The 27,834-nt window shown below is 39.2% G+C and overlaps 1 protein-coding gene across 2 annotated transcripts; it reads right to left on the bottom strand.

The window, feature by feature from the left end:
• LOC119889720 (C-type lectin domain family 18 member A-like) lies at positions 1-27,746 on the bottom strand. 2 transcript variants are annotated; one of them, XM_038700520.1, is made up of 12 exons: positions 26,980-27,746; positions 25,829-25,920; positions 22,309-22,542; positions 22,095-22,192; positions 21,889-22,010; positions 21,337-21,459; positions 21,060-21,152; positions 20,426-20,532; positions 20,022-20,151; positions 19,752-19,848; positions 18,834-18,925; positions 1-181 (listed from the first exon to the last, which is right to left on the bottom strand). In XM_038700520.1, exons 1-12 carry the CDS (start codon positions 27,104-27,106, stop codon positions 144-146), a joined length of 1,353 nt encoding a protein of 450 aa, XP_038556448.1. In that variant the 5' UTR covers positions 27,107-27,746; the 3' UTR covers positions 1-143. The 2 variants fall into 2 exon arrangements, with proteins under 2 accessions (XP_038556448.1, XP_038556449.1); XM_038700521.1 differs by having other exon boundaries at positions 21,337-21,444; positions 26,980-27,745.
• Positions 27,747-27,834: the final 88 nt, after the last annotated feature.

Here is a 27,834-nt window from a genome sequence, read left to right as displayed (position 1 = left end):
TACAACTATTTAATGTTAAAACATTTGCATTAGACCAACAGTATATACAGTACATGTACAATGATTGACAAAGCATATAGCAACAACAGTGACCATTGTCCCAACCATGTACTGCACACATAGTTTCACCCCTTTGAGACGGGTCACCTGCCTTCTTCCCACTGGACAATGTGCTCTGCAGCTGTGAAATACACACAAACACACACGTTATAAAAACATGAACAATGAAAATATGTATGAAAGTTAGCATGTAGAGCACAAAACTGCTGTAAAAAAAAAAAGAAAAACAAGTAAGTGTGCAGGAAAAATGTGGTTTGTGTCATAAATCCCCAGGATTCCTTTGATTAGTCAAACGTGAAGAAACTGTTAATAATGTAAAACACGACATAAGAGACTAAATCTGTAGACTCCTTTTCATGCATATGGAAACACACAAACACGCGCACACACACACACACACACACACACGCACACAGACAGTACTCTGGAGAAACATAGCTTAACAACTGCCTCAGGCTGTGTGATATCCACTTATCATTTTATTACCAATTAACACCACCAGCAATGAAAGCAGGAAATTACTCTAATGGGGTGGAGTCCTTTGTATGCTTTTAATCAGCTGAATTTATGCATTTCACTGTATGTATGAAAATCTACTTTCATTTTGAGAGGAAGGGTGCAAAAATGATTATTATTTAGATATGTTTAGATAGGGTTGTTAATGTTCTACACTACTTGCTTAACTACCGCTGATATAATGTGACCCTCAAGTCCCCTTTGATCTATTGGTCCTAGTTAACACAAACTGCAGAGTGTGACTTTAACCCTGGTGTGGTGTTCAGGTCTGTAGGACTCATTTTCAATGTTCATTCAAGAACAAGTGTATAATGAGGTTTTTTACCATGAAACTCACACACTTTACTCTCTGTAGTGTGTGCAAGTACACACACACACACACACACACACACACAATATAACTGTTATATTTCATGCACCGATAGCCTAAAAGCTATTCATGTGCAGTATAAATAACTTTTCCAGGGTATGCAGGTTGTCTTTGAAATGATGCACATCACATGTGATAATTGTTTTACTTGCAGGGGCAGGAGCTCCGAGGAAGCTGACAAAGGTAGGAAAAAGAAGGGGGAAAAAAGCCAAAGTACATCCTTGGTGTCCACATGTCAAAGAAAGGCAAAAATATGGTACCCATGAGTGCGCTGCATAGAGATATGAGAATCTGTGACCAAGAGCTCCAAAAAATCAGAAATCATAATGGATTACAATGCCACAAAAGGTGGGGTAGACATTTTAGACTACCTTGTGACTGGCTACAGCTGCAAAAGAAGAAATTCTAAGCTTGTGATATTCTTCAATATCTTAGATCTCACTGTCTCATCTGGACAGAGCTGAGCCCAGAGTGGAACCATCATTTAATGTAATTGATCTTATTAAATCTTAATTGGATACAATACATAAATATTTTTATTAATTTGATAAATTACATCAAATTAATAAAATAATTGAATACATCAATTAAAATTAAATCAAATTAAAAATTTTAATTAAAAATAAATAAAATATTTCAAATAAACTTAAATTTATTAAATCAAACTGAATGAATCTAATTCAATTTATATATAATTCAATCAATTTAATAAATTAAATCAATTAAATTAAACTAAATTAACACATTTAGAATAAATAAATGAATTTAAATACATCAAAATTAAATAAACAAGATTATGTTTAAATTTGATCAATTAAATTCAATGAATATAAATTATACCAAAAAAATTATAAATGTTTTGATAATAACTGTTTCTTCTGTTTAATATATTCCTATTTTAGTACTTTTATGTAGCCTATATTTTGATGCTAATAATTTTCTACTTTAGTAAAAATGTTTAATGCATTTTACTTGAGTATTTTGACACTGTGGTATTGCTGCTTTGTAAAGTAAAAGATCGGAGTACTTCTTTCACCACTGTATGTATGTATGTGTTTGTGTATGGTAAGTAACATTTTGTATTATTAATTATTAAACCTTTATTTAAACAGGAAAGTCTCATGAGATTGAAAATCTCTTTGCCAGTGTCCTGGCCAAGATAGGCAGCAGTAAGTCGTTATATAAAAGTTGCAAGAATACAATACCACAATACAGATATAAAAAACAAGAACAACTTAACAATTGTGTTAATAAATCGACAGAGCTAAAATTATAGTGGAGTCAGCCTCAAATAAAAATAAAATTATACCAGTGACTGAGTCTATGGGTTGCCAGGAAAGGCCATCCAATCCCAGCATATAAAGTGCAATGGTGTGTAAGAGCTTTGCAGTTTGAGATAAATCTCAATACTAATAGATCACAAACAGTGAGGCATTCGTATATAATTTATCGCCATGAACTAGTATAGGCAGAAAAGTTGCCGAAATAAGTTTCCGTCTGGCTTTAAAAAAAAAAAAAAACTTATTCCTAAAATAAAATGTGAAAGCAGTTTGAAAATTGTGAAAAGCTTTTGCTAATGTGGAATCACAGCAATAAATAACAGTGTTGTGTGCATAAAAATGGCATTGGGCATTTTGTACATTTGTGGATTATTTTTATAAATAGTTAATAAAAGAGGGCCAAGTACAGAGCCCTGGGGAACACCATTTGGAACAGGCAATATATCAGATTCTAGCCCATTAAACTGTGTGCACTAAGTTCTATTTGACAGAGTTAGCAAAGTATAAAACAGCATGCTGAGAAAGACCTATGCCCTCAGCCTCTGTTTCAGTATAGTATGATTTACTGGATCAAAAGCCTTAGATAGATCAATAAAAAGTGAAACACTGTTGTTTTTTTATCAAGTGCAGATATCATTTAAAACCTACATAGCTGCTGTAAGTGTACTATGCATTTTCCTATAGCCTGATTGATACATAAATAAAATAGAATTTGTATGTAAAAACAGCATTTGCTGTCCATTTACAAGGGTTCCAAGAATTTTAGCCAGGGGAGACAGCTTCAAGATTGGCCTTGTTTAAAAGTGAGGGATCTCCCCCCTTAAAAACGGTAGAACAAAAGCAGACTTCCATATTGCAGATATTTCATCACACTTCGGGAAAGATTTAACAGATACGCAAGTGGTTTGGCTATTGCCAATTTTAAAAACCTGGGGTCAAGACATCTTGACCTGCTGGCTATCTCTCATTTCAGAGCCTTATATACTTTCTGCTCTATGAATGGTGAAAAACTGTAAGTCTGACCAGCTCTCACAGGTTCCTCAACACAGGGTTGATCAGAAGCCCAGGATGTGGAATCGAACAGCTGACCAGATGAAACATAGTGCCAATTAAAAAAAGTGAGCATTTCAGTTTTGTCATACACATTTCATTAATATGACTATTTGAGTGGGTGAGTGCAGAGGAGGTGAGAGCCCAAATGCAAGACACCAGAGCAGAGATTAAGTTCAGGGGTTTTAATCCACAAAAGCAGGATGGCTTACAGGTTGGAGGCAAAATCCAAACAGTTCAGGAAACTCCAAATCAGGCAGAACACTCATCACACGACACAACAAAGTGTATTCACACTACAATGACCAGACAGAGACTGAACAGAAACACCAGGCATATATACACAGGGACTAACAAGCAACACAGGTGACAGGGATCAAGGTTAACGAGGCAGGCAGAGAGACAGGCAGGCAGGCAGTGACAGCAGGGGGGAACAGAGAGACAGGCAGGCAGAGTGATAACTGGGGTAACAGACATAACCTAGGTTAGTGGATGCTAAACACAGACATAAACTAAGACACGGGACCAAAATGCAGAACTAAACCTAAGAGATATGACAGACAGGTACAAGGTGAGCTAAACAGAACCTGCGAATGAACAATGAAATAAACAAGGCTAAACAGAGATCACAAGACAAGGAACAAACCTCCAACAGAAAACATGGACAAGCTGTTACACATACCGGTGTAGGGAACAGAGACAGAACTAACCAGGAAACAGGACAACACTCAACTAGGAACAGAACGGAAATAAGGAAAATACCAAAACACCACTAAACACTAGCTGACAGATAATAACTAGATAGATAATAACCCAGAAAAGTAAACTCACAGCGAATTAAACTCAACAGAACAGATCTAAAATGTAGATGCAAAACCCAAATCTTAGAATCAAGAACACAGAGTGCATAAGGGAGACAAGAAAACGGCAGAGCTCACCATAAACACAGACTGGACACAGGACAACAGACAAGACCACCAAAACACGACAGACCAAAATAACAGATAATCAACTGACCAAAACTCACAGAGTGCAAAACTTAAACATGGCCTAAAGGTAGAATGTGACACTATTGCCAGAAACAGACTTTCCAAAACTTACTAGGGTCATTCAGGTTTTCAGTGGTTACTGAAAAAAAAAATTCCGACATGACCTTCCTGAGCAGCGAAGTACACTTGTTTAGCAGTTGCCTAAATTTAAGCTAATCAGCAGCAGAATCTAAATTCTTTGCCTTGGCCCATACTAGATTGCATTCATGAATAGTAGAAGGCAGCTCAGTTGAAAACAATTCGTAAAATTTCTGCACTAGTTCTTTCATTCTAGGTTGCAGCCAGTAGCAACAAGAAAAAGTGATATGATGTCTGTGGACCCAAGAAGGATATGGTCGGTCTTTCTCTCTCTGTGCTATAGGTTGGCCTAGTCTCTCAGAGCTAGATCAAATGAATGATTCCTAATTAATGTTATTGGATAGGCTTACTTTTATATAAGTAATATACCTACTGGCTGAAACAATTTGATAGCCTATTTCCCATCTTTGCTGAGCAAGAGATTTGCAGGAACAGAATTAAAGGTACAGTATGTCCCATATAGACGCCTGTCCCAAATAGAGGCAGGGTGCGTTCAAGGAAGTAAATAAAATCCCGGACTATTAACCGAAGTTTTGAGGTATTAATCATATATGCTGTTTATTGCTTGAAAATGAGATTTAGTCAAAATCTGTTATGTTTTTTTTTACATAAATTGTTATGGCTTTAAAACCCCATTAATGCTGTGGGTCCAAAAGACCCACAAACATTGGCTGATTGACAAAAATACAAACACCACAAAAGGGTTAAGAGGTCTCCAAAAAGCAGTTTATAAAAATGTTGTCCTAACAACATTGACAACATTCATAGCAGATCACTCTTTCAGCTATGAGTGATCAATACCAGATTACACACCAAGCACTTGCAAAGACACAATTAAGTGAACAAAACAAACAAATCTGCCATCGCATTCCTTATGATCAATGTTAAGTGGTATGTGTGTGTCTAAACATTGCAAGCTTTTGTGGACGTATATTGATTGTTCAAAGGCTGTTGATGCCGAGCACTGAGTGCCATTGATTTAGACTGAGTACCATGTTTAAATGTTTAGGCTGGATCACGCAATGATTTCAAAATTGTGTTCATCATTAAAGCGGGGTGGTGATGGCGCAGTGGATAAGACACATGCCTTTGGTGTGAGACCTGGGTTCAATCCCCCACTGTGACACATCCACCAATGTGTCCCTGAGCAAGACACTTAACCCTCTAAATAGCAATTGTAAGTCGCTTTGGATAAAAGCGTCAGATAAATGTAAATGTAAAGCGATATGTTGGGATTACTGAAGTGGGGCTTATCGATAGACATTTTATTACCTGCAGTAAATGGTGGTCGGCGTGTTCACCGTTTTAAAAAGCAGAGTGTTGTACTGGCCCAGAAGCTAAGCAACGTACTGCTATGGACAGGGTCAGCCGCTAAATGTATTTTAGCCACCTAAAAAAAAAATCTGTATCAGTTCAAGTGTACGCTATGTGAAATACATGCACAGCCAAGTTGCGCTTATGCATATGAATACTGAAGTTCTACAGTTGAGAAAATGTAGTTCCACAGGAAGTGCCTGTCTGATAGCAAGGTAAAGTGCTTAAAATATTAATCACAAAGCATACACTTGAACTGATATAGATTTTTTCAGTAGGCCTACTTATGGGTGGCTACAATACATTTTGTTGCTGACCCTGTCCACAGCAATATGTTGCTTAACTTTTGGGCTGGTACAACACTCTCTTTCCCCAAATTGGGTAAGCTGATGCCATTTACTGCAGGTAAAACACTGACTATGGATAAGTCCTCATACAGCCACATTTCATAAATCCCAGACTATCCCTCTAATGGACACACTGGTTTAACATTTTACACTTCACCCTGAGTAGTAAATAAAGGCCAGCAAAGCATGCATTATGCGTGTGCACGTTCACATGCACGCGCATAGTGCGTGTAACAGTCGTGCACGTGAATACATTTTGATTAATAAAAATTAATTAATTAATTAATCAAAACTAATTAATCAAAAAAATTATTGAAAATTATATTAAAAATAATTAATTAAAATTAAAATTTATTAATAAAAAAAAAAAAAGATTGGGGTCATAGCAAGGTTGAACAACAAAGACATGGGGGGTGTATTAGGGCATGTCCGGCCTCATCCTCTATTAGTGGGGGTGGGGGTCGATCACCAAAATATGTATATGGGATGTCCGGTGTTAGCCTCTAAAAGTGGCTGTTTGGGAGTGGCTTTAGCAATGGTTGTATATATATAGCGGGGGCTAGTTTTTTTGACTTATATCTGACCGCGAGAGCATGGAACAGTGTGACTGAACGATTTTTGGGACTAATTCGTATCGGAAAGAGCTATTTTCGTGCAGAACAACAGCACCATCTTTGCAGCATCACAATCATGGACGTCGCAGGTAATCAATTAGGAGTAATGACTCCAAAACGACGTATAATTATAGATCCTGTTGCAATGAGTATGGCTCCCAGAAAGAACCCCCAGCAACATTGGCTGATTTTCTGGACCGAAAGGCATGGGAGCCTCAGTTTGAATGGGCGGTGGAAGATTTTAGAATATCGGGATTCTTGTATGAGTTCATCTTTATACAAGAGAGCTTGATGAAATTTTTCTTCGTGAAAGCACACCGCACATTAGTTTTTCAGCCAAAGACTGGAATTACTTCAGAAACAAAGTCTGTAAAGATATGAGTGCTTCAAAAGGAGTCTATACCACACAATGGTGCAGGTCTGTGCCAGGAGAGCTCTATTGTGTAGAAACAGACCTTGAAGCCTACGACCCAGAATCCTATATCTTTTTAAGATCGTGTAAGGACGATTCTATCATTCAAAAGGCAAGGATGGGAACTCCAGAGCAACAAAAAGGCTACCCCATCACGTCTAAAGAGTGGGAGACGTGGTTCAGCACCGGCTTTGTGGTCCAGTGGGGAGAATGGGATAGAACCCTTGAAATCTTCTCACACATTGATAAATTATTCAGATGGTATAAACCTTATGTTAGCTATGTAGGGATCAAAAGAAAACTTTTTGGTCCTGAGGACAAGCAAGATGAACAACAAACACCGCAGACAACCTCAAAGACCTCCACGACGGGGCTGACGGTGACATTGTTCTAATTAAAATGTTTTGTGCAGGTACGAGGACATGTGCATCAGGTGAAAGTCTATCGAGCAGCCCTAAATATTTTCCAGTACTATGGGACGATGATAACTCATGGGTGGATGACTATGGCAAAGATCTGGGGAAAAGAAATTTAACATTTCTTGTTCCTGAAGAAAAAGCAGAAGAGGACAAGAGCAGGGCCAAGCCCAAGGGTGCATGTTTGGACACTCTGGACTGTTGCGACAAAGACACATCTCCTAACACTACTGCTACCGGTATTATACAGGTAACCGTAGCTTATTATTTATACGATATACTGCAACAAAAAGCTATACAAACATGTGTGTATTGTGCATATACAGACGAATGGTGCCGAAAACAACCTCACACATGCATTGACACGCTGCCCTTCTTTTATATTAAAGGACATAAGAGAGAAATTACGCAGAAGCTTTTTAACAAAAATTTCACTGATGCTCAAAAGTATGAACTATGCGGTCTTGGGTTGGTGCCAACGTGTGAATGCAGTATTCGAGGCATTGCAGCAGCTGCTCTACAGATATGGCTGAGGAACCCTTTTCTCATTGCTTCGCTTAAACGGGTAGTTAGAGTGGAGGACAGTGTGAGCACAGTAGTCAAGGAATCTCTGGACATCTGGAAGGGAACAACACCAAAAAACAATGGGGAATGTGTCTAGTCTACTAAACCATGTCAAAAAGAGATACATCGTGTATAAGATGAGAACACTGTTGTGTGAAGCTGTTAACAATGCAATATGTGACACAGATAGGACACTATGTTGTTCTAGATTTGACAAACAGACAGAATGTGTTAGACGAATGACCTCTGGATGGCGTACCATGGTGCGAATGACAGCGGATAAATATGCAGATGTGAAATCTACTCTACTCGATATAGCAAATGTTTTTCCTGTGAACGACAATGATTTTCATACAGGTCATGTGTTTTGTTTTTGTACTTTTAGCATTGATTTGTGTGTATTTGATGTTGCTGATGTGATGTATTGCTTAACTGAATCTTTGGTTTGTAAAAACATAGGTGCTTGTACTGATTTTCTGAAATGTGTATACTTATAATCATTGCTGACGGATATGTTGCGTATGTCACTGGAAATAAAATACTTGAACACAGACGTTGAAGCGTCAGTCTTTGTAACAAAGATCATGGAGGAGGTGATGAGGAATATATACTATGCGACTGAAAATGCAGGGGGTTACGGAGGCAAGCAAAAACTTAAAAAGGCCATATTTGACACTACAGGGGTTCGGTACGCAGATTCAGACGTAGAAAAATGGCTCATGAAGCAAGATGCCTGTACTCTACACAAGACGGCTCCAGTGCATTTTAAGAGAAACAAGGTTTTAGTGAATTCAATAGATTGGCAATTCCAGATAGATCTAGTCGACATGTCGCGACACGCTAATTCTACTGAAAATGATGGGGTACGCTATTTATTAACGTGTATAGATTTGTTTTCAAAATACGCATGGGTGCGTTGTTTAAAAAATAAGAGTGGTAAATGCGTTACAGCGTCCTTTAAAGATATCTTAACGCATGGCAACGTTAAATATCCCATAGACAGAGTGTGTCTTAAAAATGTTAGCGTCCCAACGGGCACTTGTGTTTGTAATCAAGAAAATGTATTCTTGGGGCAAATACCTAAATTTATTGTAGTAGGATTTGTAGATCATGAGGCATTTACAGGTAGTTATGCACATAATCCATTTACATTTAACCATTATGATATAGAGTTTTTATGTTTATACGCTGACGGCCAGCAATATCCTTCAAAACCCTTTCAACCCAACTTTACCAGAGGGAATGCCATCAGGGAGTACCATCAATTGTACTCAGCAACTGGAAAGTATCTACAACGCTATGGCCATAACCCGCGATGAGTTTTGTAATGGATATAGTCTCTTCTCTTTTAACCTGAGCCCTGATGAAGGATGCGGAGACCATATGTCGCTCATTAAAAACGGTAGCGTTAGATTAGAGGCTCGTTTTAGAAATCCGCTTCAACGCACAATAAATACGGTTGTTTACGGCACGTATGATTCTATAGTTGAGATATCATCAGGAAGACAGGTTCTCATTGACTTTTTCTAACTTTAACAAACAATAGTATGAATACGATAGAACTGTCAAAAGTACTTGATAAGGTAGTGAAGCAAGGCGTCTTTCTTGGAGTATTTGCTAGTTACCAGCTTCCTAAATCAGTTATTAAAAAGAGACCCGCCATGTTGGTGGTAAACACAGACCCCTCCCACCTGGGAGGACAACACTGGGTCACTATCTATATTGACAAGCAGGGTGTGGGATCATTCTTTGACAGTTTTGGGAACTCTCCGATATACTCACATTTTCCTGAATCCTTTTCTGTCTTTCTCAACAGTAATTGTAAGTCCACGAAACATTCTGTTAGACAAGTGCAAGATGTGGATTCTGTAGTGTGCGGTCTGTAGTGTTTTTTCTTTACCATATGGATAGAGGATTATCTTATGGCAATGTAATGACTAAATATAGTAATAAACTGTCATGCAATGATTTTAGGGTGTGCAAATTTGTGAAAATAATACGACCCTCGGTTGTATGTGGTCAAGATAATTATGCAGAATGTAACCAGTGTGTCCAAGTATCAGATTCTTTTAAGTGTGTATAATAATATTAGAAGTTGTGTGCCATTCATCATCAAAATGATTTATAGATTGAAACATGTACGACAATGTTTTTTGTTATTATAAATAAAAACACTTTGAAATTATAGTTATGTCTCTATGTATTTATTTAAAACTGATAACGATATACAATTAAAAAGTTATCCAATTACTCATTCACATTTTAGGAGATACAAATGGACTTGTTTCATTGTTTGCTAATTGATGTCCTCTGGTAACAAGAGGTGTAGATGGCGGTCCAGTAATAAGAGGAAAAGATTCTCCAAAAGCCTTTCTCTTAATCTCGTCAATTTTTCTTTTGACCTGTTGATTTGGTACAACTGATAAAGGTATATTCAATATAGCCAACGATTTCAGATATTCATCCCAACCTGTAGGTCTCTGGCTGTCAGACATGTTGTGAGAAGCAGTTACTCCTCTTATCAAATCATACACATGAGACCCTTTAATAACATTACCGTTAAACACAAACTCCCCATGTTCAGTCCATGCAGATATGTTTTTTGAGGAGGACATTTTATCAGACTGTTTAAGCAACGTCTTCTTTTTCTTTGAAGCGCAAACCTTTTTATTGGCAAGCAGTGTAATCCCCGCCTTCTTCTTTTTAAATTTTTGATACTGTGTCTTATTTAAAGGAATTTTATCTTTTAAAACATTGTAAGCTATTTCGCATGACGCTACCAAAAGGTCTGGTGATGCAGATTTAATAATATTCACTCTCTGAGATGGAGATGCTCCGTGCATAGTTTGCAGTAAAGACAGGTTTCTTTTAATGCAATCAGACATGTTTATTTACTTTCTCTTAGGCACATACACAACAGGCAGGTCTGAAAGCAAGTCGGTTCTGAGTCTGAAATCATCAGGTGTCTTAGCTTTAAAATCAATCATCAAGCATTTTCAATCTGTTTTGAAATGAGCTTATCGGCATTTTCAATCAACATTTTCACAAAATATGTTTTACCACTGTTTGAAGGACCTGACACAATTAGACTAAAAGGATGTTGTAGTCTAAAATCAAAACCATCAGTCTCCCTAACAGCCATGGTATGGTAAAGTTCTCAGATCAGGAAAAACTCTGCGTATCGTGTACACGACTTGAAGTCTTGCAGCTAATGTTTTATTTTTTAGTTCGAAAGCCTTTTTATTTCTCAGATACTTAAATTGTCTCCTATTGTTAGAATAGTAGATAGGGTGATATCTATCTCAGCTTAAATCCCACAATGCCCGACGCTCTGTGTTGCAGTATAAAACCGGAAAATGGTATGGATGTGATGCGCTGTTTGTCATGGAAAATGACACTACACAAACTATTTCTTTTAACTCATCGCCATCTTTGTGAGTGGACTGTTTTGCTCAACCTAAATACATGCTTAAACACAGGTGGAATGCATTTGGTTTACTCTCTTTTCAACCGGGTCATCCTTGTCTTGCGTATGTGTGTCCCCCTTCGGTCAGTGACGTCACTACGCAGGAGGAGTGCCCCGTTCTTGCAGATCGGTTATAAAGGAAGGAGAACCGCATGTATTTGAAATATTTGTTACTAATAGTTTTAAAACAAGAACGATAAATAAACACTCGCGCACGCATTTGCAAACATCATGTGAGAGACATCTGTTTTGTGTTCTCATGCATAAATCCGTCCCTCTCACTAACTATAGGCTACCGTTTGCTCCTCGTAAGATAAATATCTGATATTACGTTGATCAGACGGATGTTAGGTTTTCTACATTCAAGATTCGCTCTTTCAGCGCAGGCCGACAGGCGCCTGCTTTCAACAGGTTGACAGCCTTGTGTTTTGGTGTTCTCATGCATAATCAGTTTAAAACAAGAACGCTAAATAATTACACAATTATTATTTTGTAAACATCTTGTGAGAGCCATCTGTTTTTGTGTTATATGACAGTTTAACCACTGAGTTAAATCTCGTTGTGTAGCTCCACTGTCAGAGTTTGCCTCCTTTTCTTCCCACAGTCAGTACATATTAATATTAATTCCACTAACCATTTATAGACAGTTGTAAGCGTTTGAAGGGATCGGATATGGCGCTTCCTCGCACAGACCACATTTCAAGTTGATTGTGATTTATAAAGGGAACAAGCTTACAAGGGTGCATTTGCAGGTTTCTGGGGACGTTTTTATAATTGAGACCCCTGTTCTGCATCACCCACAGGTCTTTACAGTCCCCTGCTGCCATACAGGTGGAGTTTAAAACAAGAACGAAAAATAACACTAGTCTATTTCATTGTTGTTTACAACAAGTTACGGGCTATTTCTTTTAACTCATCACCATCGTTGTTAAGTGAGTGGATTGTTTGTGTAACCTAAATACACGTTTAAACACAGATGTAATGCATTTGGTTTACTCTCTTTTCAAACAGGGGAATCCCGTCTTGCGTGGGCTATGTGTGTCCATTTGTAAACATCTTGTGAGCCATATCTGTTTTGCGTTCTCACGCATAAATCCATCCCATCACTTACTATACCGTTTGCTCCTCGTAACATTTAGTCTATGTGATGCGCTGTTGTTATCAGGTACTACTGTATCCCACAATGATAAAGATAAAGCATCTACGCTCTACTTTCAGTTTTATCCTGCAATACCTGTTTAGTCTGACATCAGGGTCTATGCTGAGTTAGACAGCGGCTAATATACAACCGCGTTCGCACCTTCATGTCAAACCGACAGCTGTCTAGCTGTGATCCCATCCTATTCTCCCACACACATCTGAATCATTTTTGTTACTGAGAGTTTAAAACAAACAAAAGATAACACTAGCCTATCGCTTCCTAATCGAGCCAAACGATGGTATGGATGTGATGCGCTGTTTGTTCTGGAAAATAACACTATTTCAATGTCGTTTACAATAAATCACGGGCTATTTCTTTTAACTCACCGCTATCGTTGTTAAGTGGGTGGATTGTTTGTGTAACCTAAATACACGTTTAAACACAGATGTAGAGCATTGGATTACTCTCTTTTCAAACGGGCGAATCCAAATTAGTACCGGGATCATCCCGTCTTGTGTGTGTGTGTGTGTGTGTGTGTGTGAGTGTGTGTGTGTGTGTGTGTGAGTGTCCCCCTTCGATCAGTGACGTCACTACTCGGGAGGAATGTGAACGAAAAATAACCACTCATGCATTTGAAACATTTGTTTTTTACGTATCACATCTGAAGTATCTTGTTTACTAGCTAATAATCAAGATGTTGCCAGCAAAACACAAGAGTGAGTAAGTTTCTCATGGCTTCCAGCGGAATTTGAGGACCTTAGCCTATCAGCTTTAAAGGCCGTCCCTCAGACATCCCTTGATGCTTTGCTTTTGATAGAAATTACTAAAAAACCTTCTATTTGTATGAAATACAAAATATACTTTGTAATTTACGTTTTCTTAAACGTTTCTGCTTAGAATATAATATTTTTTTATCGGTATCTGTCAATCCTATGGCAGTTTACTATTGAAACCGTGAGTGAAAGGATGGTTGAGTTTTATGGGGCTGGTAACTGGACAAAAATACTATCAAATTCCTGCTTACAACTCTTATGGTTGATTCTCAGCTGTTCTGTTAAAGCAGAATTGTTACAATATTAAAGAATATGAGCTTCTGATGAGCTGTCAGAAACTTAGATTAATATATAGTTTCAGAAGTGATAGGATGTCTCAGATTTGTTGTGAGAGAATTGCAACCTCTATGGCGTTGTTAAATAAAAAATCTCAAGAAACAGTGCTGGGCACATGAAACTTCCTGACCCTTTTGAGCAACCAATAATGTTTAAGGTGTTTTGTAGAACTAGACATGTGATCTCACAGCTGTGGCCCCAAATGCAGGCGATGTGAAAAGATAAACCCCAGAAAACAACATATGTCCACCCCAGAAAACACTTCAACTCACACAAATAACAACTCATCTCCAAGAAAGCAAGACTCTCTGTACTATCTGCTTTAAAGTCTATCAGGCTTAAGGACTATAATACGCTATACTTGAATTAATTTATTTGTATATAGATAATATCATGAATTTCATAGGCTCCTTAATGTTTTTGAAGCACATAAGGATTATAATACACTGATACACTATAGTTTAATTTATATAGTTGTATATATGTAACTGTAACAAGAATTTCATAGGGCTGCTAAGGGACTGTTTTGCGCCCCCCATCCGCCCCTCCCTTTTGAAGGGAGCGCGCAAAGCTGGCCTTTATTTACTACTACCCTGCTGGATTATCAGTGACAGAGCTGCGATAATACTATTTTTTACATAAAACAAAGAGTCTGTGGGGTGGCAATGGTGCAGTGGCTAAGACACATGTCTTTGGTGTGAGAGACCCACTGTGACACATCCATCAATGCGTCCCTGAGCAAGACTCTTAGTTGCTCCAGAGGCGTGCAACCTCTGACATACACTCACTGGCTACTTTATGAGGTAGACCTTGCTAGTACCAGGTTGGACCACCTTTTGCCTTTAGAACTGACTTAATTCTTTGGGGCATATTTCAACAAAGTGTTGGAAACATTCCTCAGAGACTTTGGTCCATATTGACATGAGAGCATCATGCAGTTGCTGCAGATTTGTAGGCTGCAAATCCATGATGCGAATCTCCCATTCCACAACATCCCAAAGGTGCTCCGATGGATTGAGATCTGGTGACTGTGGAGGCCAGTGGAGTACAGAGAACTCACTGGCATGTTCAAGAAACCATTTTGAGATGATCTGAGCTTTGTGACATGGTGCGTTATCCTGCTGGAAGTAGCCATCAGAAGATGGGTACACTGTGATCATAAAGGGATGGACATGGTCAGCAACAATACTCAGGTAGGCTATCGTGTTTAAACGATGGTCAGTTGGTACTAAGAGGCCTAAAATAGGGAAATCCGCCGTAGTACCCGGGCACGACGGACCCCCAAAAGCTTCTGTTTACGTGAGAGCATTGGCTGATCTGAGGTCTGAATGAGTGTGACGATGGTACGTTTGGGAGGATCAGCAGCGCATGACATTATCAGATGCTTGAGAATGACGTCGGAGGCGGAAAGGGTAGCTCTGATACTGAAGGAGTGACCGGGGTAATGGATGGGAGAAAAGCATGACTAGAGAGTGCTTGGCGGGAGTGGCGGTGGCACTGGGAATCGAGAGGTCATTGGAACCAACTCGGAGACGATCTGGCGTGTTGTACTCTGGGATCCCAGATTTGCAATGGTTCACAAGGGTCTTGCAAGGGTTCAGGGTCATTGGAGACTGGCCCGCAGGCTCTGTTAGTTGAAGAGACTGCTCATTCGAGACAATTAACAATAAGCTCGAAACGGCTTTAGCTCTAAATGACTTAGCTCGAATGCTTAGTTTGAAACACTTATTAGCTTGAAAGACTGTTCGCTCGAATGATTTTGGATTGAATGAAATGACTGTTGGCTCGGTGATAGCTCGAAAAGCTGTTAGTTTGATGTTCGCTCGAAATGACTATGCTCGACGTGAGCTCGAAGCAACTGAGCGTTCAAAGAGACTTTAGCATGAAGCGACTTTAGCGCGAAACGGCTTAATGCGACGTGAGTGACTTTGGTAAAAGACAACTGATATGAGCTTGAAGTGACTGAGAGGTCGAAGTGACTGGGAGCTCAAGCGGCCGATAGCTTGAAGCAACTTTAATGCAAAAGCTGTAATGCAAAACTACTTTAACACGAAACGACTGACTTGAAGTAGGATCGAAGCAGCTGAGCTCGTAGTGACTTTAACTAAAGGTAACTTGGTTTAAAATGACTGTTCGCTGTAAACGACTGTTAGCTCGATGTTCTCTTGAAACGACTGTTAGCTCGAAATGACTGTGAGCCGGATGTTAGCTCGAAGTGGCCGTACACCAGATGTTGGGTCGAAACAACTGTTAGCCCTAATGTTAGCTAGAAACGACTGTAAGCCAGATGTTAGCTGAAACGACTGTTGGCTCAAAACTATTTTGGTTTAACGGTTGGGTTGAAGGAGTGTTAGCTTTCGCTTGAGGCAACTGTTAGCTCGATGTTTTCTCGAAAACAACTTACCTTGAAGACGACTACTGTTTGCTTGAAATGATTATACCGATTTAGGTAAAGACAACTCGGAACGCCTTACCTAGAAAATGCTTTAGGCTCAAAATGACTGAGCTCGAAATGGCTGTTAACTGAATGTCAATTAGAGCCAACTGTGAGCTCGAGACGTCAGAGCTGGACGATAGCGCGAAGCAACTGAGAGCCGGACGATAGTGCGAAACGACTGAGAGCCGGGCAAAAGCGCGAAACAACTGAGAGTTGGATGATAGCGTGAAACGACTGAGAGCTCGAATGATCGTGAACCAGATGTTAGCTCGAACAGCTGAGAGCCGGATGTTTACCTCGAACGACTGTGAGCTCGATTTTAGCTCGAAACAACCGAGATCGGAACGACTGAGAGCTCGATGTTAGCTCAAAACGACTGAGATCGGAACAACTAAGAGCTCGATGTTAGGCATCTCGGTGCCCGAAGTCCCTACTGATGCCCTCTGCTGAGGTTAGTGGTAGGGTGTGGCGGGGGGGGGGGCTGGCATCTCAGTGCCAAACCCCTACTGCAGGCAGCTGCTGGGGTTGCTTGGTGTAATTGCTGTCTGTTACTGTGGTTGGTTGAGGGTGGGCGGCTGGGGGCACTAGCATCTCGGTGCCCCGGCTGGAGATGTTTGCTGAAATCACTGCTGTGGTTCCTAGAGGTGTATGACTGGAGGTGATGGCATCTCGGTGCCGGGAGCCCCTATTGGGACTGGCTGTTGTATAATGTAAGCTGCTGGTGCTGTTGCTGTAAACACTGATGCAAGGTGAAGGTTCCGGAAATCAGTTGTTGGAATCCAGCTTCCTGTGGTACAGATGTTTACTATCTTGAGCTGGAGGAAATATGTAACTGTCCCTTTAACAGTGGCACTGACATCACGGCGTGCGTAATGTGCACCTGGTGTGGTCTTCTGCTGTTGTAGGCCATCTGCTTCAAGATTCGATGTGTGTTGTGGGTTCAGAGATGGTATTCTGCATACCTTGGTTATAATGAGTGGTTATTTGAGTTACTGTTGCCTTTCTGTCATCTTGAACCAGTCTGCCTATTCTCCTCTGAAATCCAACAAGGCGTTTTTGTCCAAACAACTGCCGCTCACTGGATATTTTCTCTTTTTTTGGACCATTCTCTGTAAACCCTAAAGATGGTTGTGCGTGAAAATCCCAGTAAATCAGCAGTTTCTGCAATACTCAGACCAGCCCGTCTAGCACCAACAACCATCCCCTTTCTTCCCCATTCTGATGCCGGTTTGAACTTCAGCAAGTTGTCTTGACCACATCTACATGCCTAAATGCATTGAGTTGCTGCCATGTGATTAGCTGATTAGCTATTTGTGTTAACAAGCAATTTAACAGGTGTACCTAATAAAGTGGCCGGTAAGTGTATATAGCAATTGTAAGTCGCTTTGGATAAAAGCATCAGCTTAATGATTAAATGTAAATGTAATTTAAGCTCGCTGATTTGAGCCACTTTTAGTTCAATGTATTAGTTTTCTGGCCTTCACATTTACTTTATGGCATATCATTGCTCTCATAATCATACAAAAACTCAACCATTTCCAGTAAACACCCACATATCAGATCCCTGGTATTCTCTATAGCCTATTGGTATCTCTAATAAAAACGGGGAGGTGTGGATAAGACACATGCCTTTGGTGTGAGAGACCTGGGTTCAATTCCCCACTGTGACTCATCCACCAATATGTCCCTGAGCAAGACACTTAACCTCAGGCAACCTCTGACATACTTAACAATAGTAAGTTGATTTGGACAAAAGTGTCAGCTAAATGTAAAAATGCTCAAACAGTATTATTTAAAAATAAGGATTTGGTGGACCAAACCAGAACTAAATTTTGAGGGAACATTAGATTGCATTCATTTGTCGGATTGTCATGCTGGGGGTTAAATAAAAAAATTGTTAGCAGTTGTAGGTATATTATCTTGAGAATTGAATGGTATATCAAGACTGTATTTTTGGTAGTCAAAATGGTCTAACATAAATGTAAAAAAGTCGCAGGAGTCACATTTAATAGGGAAAAGTCTGACACTTGATGCAGTGACATTACTATAACAAAAGGATGGATGTGAATCTGGTCGCATAAAAGTCAGTCACCTTCCAGAACACTTGTGCACTGGTGGCAGGCACCCTTTCCCTGTACCATCTGGGAGACACTTTCACAGAATGGCCAGTCACCACCACCAGCACCACCAAACACACTCAGGCAAAGAAAATGGAGGTCGGCTACTTTTTTGTCAAAAGATGCCAAACCCACATAACCTGAATTTCTAATGATTCTATCAACACAGTTTTACAGAGACACCATGAAGTCCAGAGCCTGGTGTTTTTTTGCATTGAAACAGCTGGAGCTGGACAGACAGTAGCATGCCAAGGCCAAGTTTGGGGGAAATATGGACAAACCAGTGTCCCTTGCATGTCATCTGTGGACATGCTGCTGCAGTTGAAGAAGTTCAGCCAATCTTGTCGCCAAATGTGTATAGTTTTCAGTGGCAAGAGAAAAAGCAATAATATCGGTCAGCTAGATTGATGCCCGAAGTATGTCAACAATGGCAAGTCTTAACCATCTGAAATCCTATATCCTTATGTCCACCCTTTCCCAGAAGGAGCCTTACCATGCAAGCAAATGTATCGGTTCTGTGTTTTACAGCGCTGGTCATTCCAGTTAAAGCCACTTGATGCCTGCAGCTCCACGCAGTTTCCAAAACTAGACAGAGAAAGAGAAGGAGTAAGTGACTCTGTAATCTCAGGCTTTATCAGCTACAGATTGGAAAGGTTTACTGTAAAGTTGATGGGTCTTTTTCAGACCAGTTTTCTTTTGAATTTCTAATGAAGCTGTATGAAGCAGAGGACGCTGCAATTCTTACTACAGTAAGTCACAAAGCAAACAAGAACATATTTCAGTTCAAATAGAATTCAATCTCAGATTTAGAAATCATAGTATTTCAGTATTATAAATGACTCCATGATTCAAAGTAATAATTACTGAATGTATAAGTAATTTATAGTTTATTATAGAACTAATTATTGCTTCAAGATGTAATAGGTGTTTTTATTTAGATAGACAGACAAACAGATCAGAGGAATGGAGAAAGGGAGACACAGAAAGAGAGAGACATCTAGTGGTCAGGGTGAAGGTTGCAAGTCAGCCAACTTCACTTCGCCTGGGCTTCTCCTGGTTAGTCCATAGATAAAATGTCATTTATTTGAGATAACCTTGGTGAATAATGTCATTTAAAATGCTATTTAAAAGCTGGATTTTATTTCAGAGATGAAAACAAATGAAAGACCGAACTATAGTAATCTCTTGGTATAATCTTTCAGTCATACATATTGTAGATCCACAGGCATACACATCTGCAGATTTTTTAAAAAGCCTGAAGCGCCCACCAAAAAAGTAATTTTCTACCTTTCAAGTGATCTGTTATTCATGTGTCTGTCTGTTTGTTTAGCTCTATTGTACTCAGCTGTCTCTGTTTATTATATTATATACTCTGCAGTAGTTAATGTCTGTAAGTAAATGTGTCTCTTACCCTTGGTTGTCAGGTTGCCCAAAGGCAAAGCTGCTGAATCGGGGCATCTCTCCTGTGTCCCAGCGAAATGAATCTTTCAGAGGCTTATATGTCAAACCTGTGGAGCAAAAAACATTGCAGTATTATCCATGAAGCTGATCTCCACAACCCCCACCTGGCAGTACATCTGGTCCAAATGACAGCACAGTCTGCCAGCTAATCTGGTGCTGTCCGGTGTTGGAAAACATTATGACATTTTAACATTTATTAGGATGACCAAAATAAATGTACCAATCCAGAAGTTTCTTGTCTCAAAGTCAACGTTGGTGACCTCGTTATTTGTCTCCAGTTGACTGAGATAAAATGCCAGGATGTCCTGAACCTTCTGATTGTGGATGTGAGCTAGAATGCCGCCTCGTTCCTGGTGATTTAAACAAAAGAAAAGGCTACACTGAAAGCAGAATTAAAGCCTCTATATGTTGATTTGTATGATGTGCTATAGCTGTACAGTAGTGATTCTCAAACTGGTGGAGGGGGGGGGGGGGGGGCATGGATGTTGAGCAGACCTAAAGTTGCATGAATGTGTCTGACGCAAGCAAGGCTATTTAGGGGGGCGTGACAGAAAAAGTCGGAGAACCACTGCTGTAGAACTCATCTCACTCTCTCAGTAGGCAACACACACACCTGTCTCTCACCTTACATTGACTCTTGGCTCCATAGTAGGTATCAGCTTCCGAAGACACCATGAAGCAGTTACCATCTATTATCACATCACAGCGGTGGAAGGGAAACTGCACTTTCTCTGTTGAAACATAAGCCGCCAAAATACATTGAAAAGAACAATAATGATGCTGACCATCCATAATGGCTCATCTTCAAAGAACAAACTTAGAAATAGTGTAAAATTTTAACGCTATAGGTTGTAAATGTGAAAATGTACATGTAAAATTTGCAGAAACCTAAATCAGCTTGAAATGATTGTGTTGCCTATTTAGCCAGAAAACATGAATGCACAGAAATACATAGAGACAATTCACACTGAGTAATTGAACTGTGCCACTTCTACTTGATATATACGGTACATTACATAACCACTAATGGTCTTGATTTAACATGTAAACATGGTTGGTGCTTTCACCATGTTTTCACCGCCTTTTCATCATGTTACCAGACTCTGCATCCCTCAAGATAAATAGTGTAGCAGCAACTAGATGAATTTTCTCAGTATGTGCATGCTTTTGAATTTTAAGCCAATCTGTGTCTCTGAGTGCAAATTGCTGAGGTGTATGAAAACACAAAGAGACATATACTAAAGAACACTGCACTTACCAGCACACTCAGCACCACCATAGCCAACATCACACAAGCAAGAGCATTCTTCTTCTTTGAAACGACCGTGTACACACTGCACCCTGCACCGCACTGAAAAACAGACACTTACAATACTGTGAAATATGTCTCTCTACTTTGAATATACTAATAAATAATAAAAATATAAATAAAAAATAAATAAATAAAATACTAAGATATAGAGAACAGACCAATTTTATGATACCAATATGTATACTATCTTGATACTACTACACTTGATGTTAACAACTGGTACCCTGACAGAGGCGTCCGGTGAAGCCAGGGTCACACTTGCACTTGCAGGATGAGATGTTAAGATGGCCGTGCTGGCCACAGCTCATACGACACGGATTCCTTGGAATCTCTGAGAGAAAAAACACTAATAAACGTGCACGTTGCCAAAATGAACATCTGGAAATTGCACATTTGATCATTTATACCCAAATCAGCTGTCAACATCATTGCAGAAGAACTGTAATTTCTAGTCGAATGATATAAGCAGGATAGTGTGGAACACTCAAAACACTTGATGAATAACAAACCTGCATAAAAATCAGCTGGTAGAAACAGTGAACAAAAGATTTCATAAGCAGAACTAAATCATGTGTATGTCTTTGTTATTTGGACTTAATTTGCAATGCTAGTAATCACTAAATATGACATTGATGGTAGATAATAGTAGTTTTTATTTTATTTTAATCTGTCTAAAATACTATGCATGCGTGTCTGTTTCAAGGTTTTGTGTTTAATCTATATTTATCTATCTATCTATATATCTATTTTAATTTAATTTTTTTTACTGTCTTACCACATAATCCACCTACATGGTCCCACAGTCTAAAGCAGCCAGACATGGAAGAGGTGCAGAGAGAGCAGTACACCCCTTTCTTGTAGGGCATCACAAGCCAACCATTCACCTCCCAGTTACCCCTGCAGCAACACAAATATATAATGCAGAACACATATACTAAGAGGCACACAATGAGAAAAAACGTAAATGAGTGTAAATGTTACCCAGGGTAATATGCACAGACAAATCTCTCCCAGAGGTCTCCCTCTCTCAGACACAGCTGGCTGGCACAGCCAACGTGACTGGAAGTGGCCCACACCAACTACACAACAACAGACAGTTGAGACACATCAGCACATTTAAAAAAAAAACACAGTTACTATGAGGTGTAAAAGTACAACTCCACATAAATGTAGGTACAGTTCTGCTTGTTAATACCTGCGTATAGTGTTGACATGTGGCATTCTCTCTACATTGCCCACTTAAGTAGAGAAAATCTTTCCCTTCCTCAAACCAAGAGTGAATGACATCAGAAAATGAGGTGACACCATAAGCAGAAAGATGTGTGTTCCAGCCAATGTGAATGAAAGATGAGGAGTGCTCAGGGTAGGGGTCTCTCTCACACGATGCTGCCCTCTCTTTTGCAAGTAAGGCCAACGTCTCATTCCACTCCTATAAAGACAATAACATTTAATAGTATCATTACACATTTTTATTATGTTATGTTATTTTATCTTGCACACAGGGGAGGTGTACTGCTAACCAGCACAGTGACTGCAGTCAGAAGAAGCTTCACAGGACTGTATCTGTCTTTTGATTGAATTGTTTTATATGATTTTAAAGCAGATCTATATAAAAAACAATAAAGCTTTTCAACTCTTCCCCCACAGTTGACAAAATATATAACAAACCCTCAGATTATATTTACTATGTACTGTTCTGTCAGATTTGACTATTAATATTTGAAGTTGGCAGGCAGCCCTGCGATTCACTGGCGACCTGTCCAGGGTGTACCCCGCCTTTCGCCCGATGTCAGCTGGGATTGGCTCCAGCCCCCCGCAACCCTGTATGCAGGATAAGCGGTTGACGATGATGGATGGAGTTGGCAGGCGACCTTGTCACAGGTCATCAGTCAGCTGCTGCATGTCTGTCAGAAGCTCACAAAACCTTTCGAGACATCTTACAGACAACCCAGAGATACATATGAAGGAATTCTAAAGTCTTTTAATTTAACATGAATAATGAACAATATATTATTTAGTAAACTGAATAATTAATTTTCAATTATATCAATAATTACCAACAGGAAATATTCATCATCAACTTATTTAATCATCAAAATATATTAAAGGGGTCTGATGGACTTGGAGCTCCACCTTAAACCTCAAATAAAGGTCATATTGTACTTTGTGGGTACTGATGAAAACTGGATGAAAGAGAAACTCTTTGGCATGAAGGTCATTCCTAGTAGTACATGAGTGATTTTTTTGTACCCACTTAATCCTTTTCAAGGGTCAGAGCCAGTCACAGAGGGAGACGCCCTGCCTGTTGCATGGCAGGGACAGACCGACACTCATTGTGTGCCACACTGGTATAAATACCTTCACTAAGCAGAACGTTTTCCAAGATTTTAAATGAACAACTGGTTTTCACGTAAACATTCCACTGTCACTCTGCGATATTTGCTGTAGTACAATCATCACTTCAGGTTCTTTCACTATTAGGAAAGGCAATGACATGTGGGGAGTTACAGATTCAAGCTCCGCATGAGATGTTATAGAAAAAATATAATGCATGAATGAAATGAAACAAATGAGTGAAGTTGAGTGAACTGAAGCGGAATGATTATCGTTTTTGAATTACCACATCTTCAATTTATTATACCTCTTCGGAGGACTGGTCAGTTTTAAACTATCTTGGGCAGCACATACTAATACGACACTCTTTATTGGGGCTTTTTAAGTTGTGAAAAATTACTTTATCAGAGGTTTTTGTTGGGTGCATTACTTTGTAAAACATTACTTTCATGTGATTACTTTTTTGCCTAAATAGAAAGCAGACTCTCATTCCGGTTAAAGAAGCAACACTTGAATGTCTGTAGCTGTTGTCTTAGCTTAAGTGACTTTCCTGTAGTCCAGAAAAATTCAGGGAATCCTGTTTGTATTTCACATTTTACAGTCTGTGCACTATTAAAGGTGGAACCTCCAAATAATCTATTGTCTAATGTCCAACAACTTTTCTCTATGGTTAGACAGAGTATGGAAGATAGACATCAAAGGTGTGACACTGATGTGTGGTGTAGAAAAGCTGAGCTCCCTTGAGTTCATTGTTCACTCTGCTCTCTGATGTCGGCAAGCCGAAGTCACCGGCTCACACTTTGATGCCACCAGAGGGGTACAAGGTCACTGGGCAATATTTCATTTAAGAGATTTCATTTTAAAGGATGTCATGTTCTATCAGCTGAGGGATTTTGATGTCTCACGAAGAAACATCTATGTTTTGCCTTCTTTGTGGCACCACCAACAACTGCTGCTGAATTAATAATTAATAATTTTGCTGTGAAGGTCTGCATGTCTGTTTTTTTTCACCCTAGCTGTGTTAAAATGTATGAGTTTAATGAGATGCAATCTTACAAACAGAGGTCAAGGTTTACATGTCAAAAGTATACACTGAACTTTAATTTATGTCTTTGAGAGCGACAGTATGACCTCATAATACTTCTTAGCTTCAAGAGCGCAAAGAAATCCCACAGACAGGGCATTGGGTAAGAAAGGGAGGAGCATCATTCATTTCTAAAATATTGGTATTTTTTCTCACCCTGAAAGCAAAGCCTAAAGGACTATATTATAATCACTTCAACACAATCTCACCACAATGCTTACTGGTTCGTTCTTGTGTGGAAAAAAAAATCCTTATTCAGATATTCACAAACACAGCTGAAGCTTTGAGCCTTTTAACGTTATCAGTAAAGCTCTTTAATATGCCTCTTCAGCTCGGCAAATCTTCCTCTGAGGGTTTTCTCAGGCAAATTACCTGTAAGACCAGAGTTGTGAATGCAGAATGATTATCCACATCCTCTTTTTCTCATTACAGCCTTATCAGTTGAGAACAGTTCTCGGAGGCTGAAGAGCAGTCGAAGAAAGGGGCTCAGTCTGTGCGGGTGGCTTTGAGGATGTAATCTATGACAAAGTGACAGTTTGCCCTGGCACAAATCTCATATTAGGCCCAGAGGATATCTAGTACATTGTGAGTCTCATAATCCATCGTTACTTCTTGGTCATAATCACATGCAGGCAAGACAGTTGTGCAGATAAGCGCTGTACACCATAGCAATAGATATAATAGGATAAAATAGGATTTAGCTGGAGTGTTTTGCAGAGAGTGGGATAAGAAAAACCTGATTTAAAAATTAATATTAAGAATTGCAGCACATTCAGCAACACCACCATGACCATCTTACTGTTTTATCAGTATGTGACTGTATAGGCATTTTGTGTACAGTATTTTAACTCTATGTCTTGATTATTAGTATTAAGAAATGTTGCTTAGTTTTATTCTTATTCTGGTAAAAAAAATTGATGTCATTTCAAGACTACACACAACTTATTGATTTTGAACTGTCCTCAGTATCACTCAGCTCACTGCAGCTGAACGAATTGTGCACTCACACCACTATTTCACACTGTTGAGACTATCAGCACTTCAGAGGAAGACAGCTCAATGAAAAAAAATATATTATATCCATGCTTTTGTTTAGTGATATTTTTAACTGTAAAAGTCCAGAGGGACCAAAGCAAATGATCTCAAGTGTCCTTCCTGGTTAAGCAATTTGAGTGTGACTATGCTGCTACTGTTCCTGTCGTAGTTGAATGTTAAACTGCCTTAAACTCACATTTAGATGAGAGCGTTCATACCATTCAAGCACACACAGAAGAAACAGACAATAGATGCCACAAACCATTTTTTGCATGTTAGCTGCCATGGGTTTGACCCGGCTGCGCAGCCTATTGTGCTGGGCAACAATCTGTGAGTGCTCCTTCACCCCGAGCCCTGGAAGAAAACAGAAAACACTCAATTAGGCTACTATACCTCTACTGCCGTTGCTATAGCAACGGAATGCAAATGTGTTTGGCGGGATGTTTGAGTGTGTGTGTGTGTGTGTGTGTGTGTGTGTAAGGTTAGAGCATGGATGGGTTCATACAGTCTGTCACTGTTTCACTCACAATTCAACAACTGAAGGGTCACATGAAACCCAAAACAATATTTTTGTCATGTACCAAGGGAGCAAGCATCCCTAAAACACACATGCTATTACAAACTCAAGATGATTTAGGCTTATATCACTATATCCCCCATTAATAATACCCTGGTGAGTAAAAACGGAACCCCATATATTAGCACTAATAAGCACTATAAACATACAGGTATAAATAGATAATGAATGACAATATACCAATGTAGTTATATAAAACATGTCTAAAGATTAATACACAACTAAAATGTCCTTACATTTCCTTATAACTACATTATAAAGTGTTGTAAACCATTTATTATTAGTGTATATCCTGTTTATTGATAAATAGGTTAAACAATAATGTAATAATGACTTTGATCAGTTGAGCATCAAATTCACTTATTTTACTCCATAATGTCACTTAACTACATCTGAGTACATTTCACCAAAAAGTTAAAGAGTATGGACTCATCTAATGGATTTAATTATTTCTTCACGTGTTTTGGGAAAGTACCATAAAAATGGTAATTTCTCAAGAGGATGCCAAACGTCTGTAGCACAGCAGGCAGTGAGGCAGAAAAGTTGGGCTGTTGGTGCATTGCCAGATGGACTTAGCTAAGAAAGCCCACTTGAGTCTACAGCCTAAAGCAATGCCACCTGATCGCAAACACAAGACAGACTAAAACCCTCCAGTTATAAAACTGTAATCTATTAAACTGACTTGCTATGGGCTAACTTAATTTAGATTTTTTTTAAATGTTTAAATTCTGTTTTGCGGTCAAAATGTGCGCAGGTTGATGAAGCCCACTAGCCTTCAAGGTCTCGTTTAGAAAGGTTTCCCTCGAGGACACTAAACTCGTGCTCAGTGTGTTTACCGGTCGTGGTGGTGGACTTCTGGTGGTCCGGTCTGTCTGTGATAATCCGGTTCGCGTGGATAAACGGAAACAGCATAGACAAAACAACAAACAGATCTAAACACCGGCAGGCTGTTACAAACAACATCGTGAACTCCTGAAGTGTCTCCAACAACAGCGGCCACTTATCCTGCCCACCCCCCTCACACACACACGACGCTCCTCCACCCTTTTGTTGTTCAGAGATTCACTATTCCTACAGGGACGGTAGGCTGTTACAGAGTGTCGTAATCTTTTTATTGTTTCATTTCATCATTAGGCTGTACCTTTTATCAGTCTGTTTTGGAAAGTAGGCTAATCTATGCAAAACGCTTTTCCCTTCTGCTGCGTACCTGTTAAAAAATCAGGGTAAATTCCCCAGTTTATTCTTGCACGTTTTTCAGTGCAGGTAATGGCAAACATGCGCAAGGAACAAGGAACAATTGGTCTTCATCATCCAGATGGAGGATAAAGAAAGTTCAGATCGACCTCTGCCTCTAAAAGAATAAAAAGGAACATTTCAGGTTAAAATCCAGGCAAAAAGACAAAATATGTACAAACTAGCCCATACTACCCTGTAAATATGCCACATTATAAGTAAAAGGCAAATGTTGCATAACTAAAGGTATGTGTGTTTTAGAGTAACATTTTATAAATATTACACTATTGAATTATTGTGCTATTTCATTCATTCAACATTCAGCTTTTTAATTGGTTGAGTTTTGGCTTTTGGATAACAACACTATAAGCTGATCATGTGATTCGTGTGTAAAATCATGATCTGAAAAGTGTGACAATCCTGTAAAATAAATGCAATATAACACAAAGTACAGAATG

Source organism: Micropterus salmoides, unplaced genomic scaffold (genome assembly GCF_014851395.1).
Source record: "Micropterus salmoides isolate LMB-PRFRI ecotype aquatic unplaced genomic scaffold, ASM1485139v1 Ms_hic_scaffold_6, whole genome shotgun sequence".
Taxonomy (NCBI): Eukaryota; Metazoa; Chordata; class Actinopteri; order Centrarchiformes; family Centrarchidae; genus Micropterus; species Micropterus salmoides.
The sequence above is the reverse complement of the archived record's forward strand: the minus strand, read 5'-3'. Positions and strand labels throughout refer to the sequence as shown.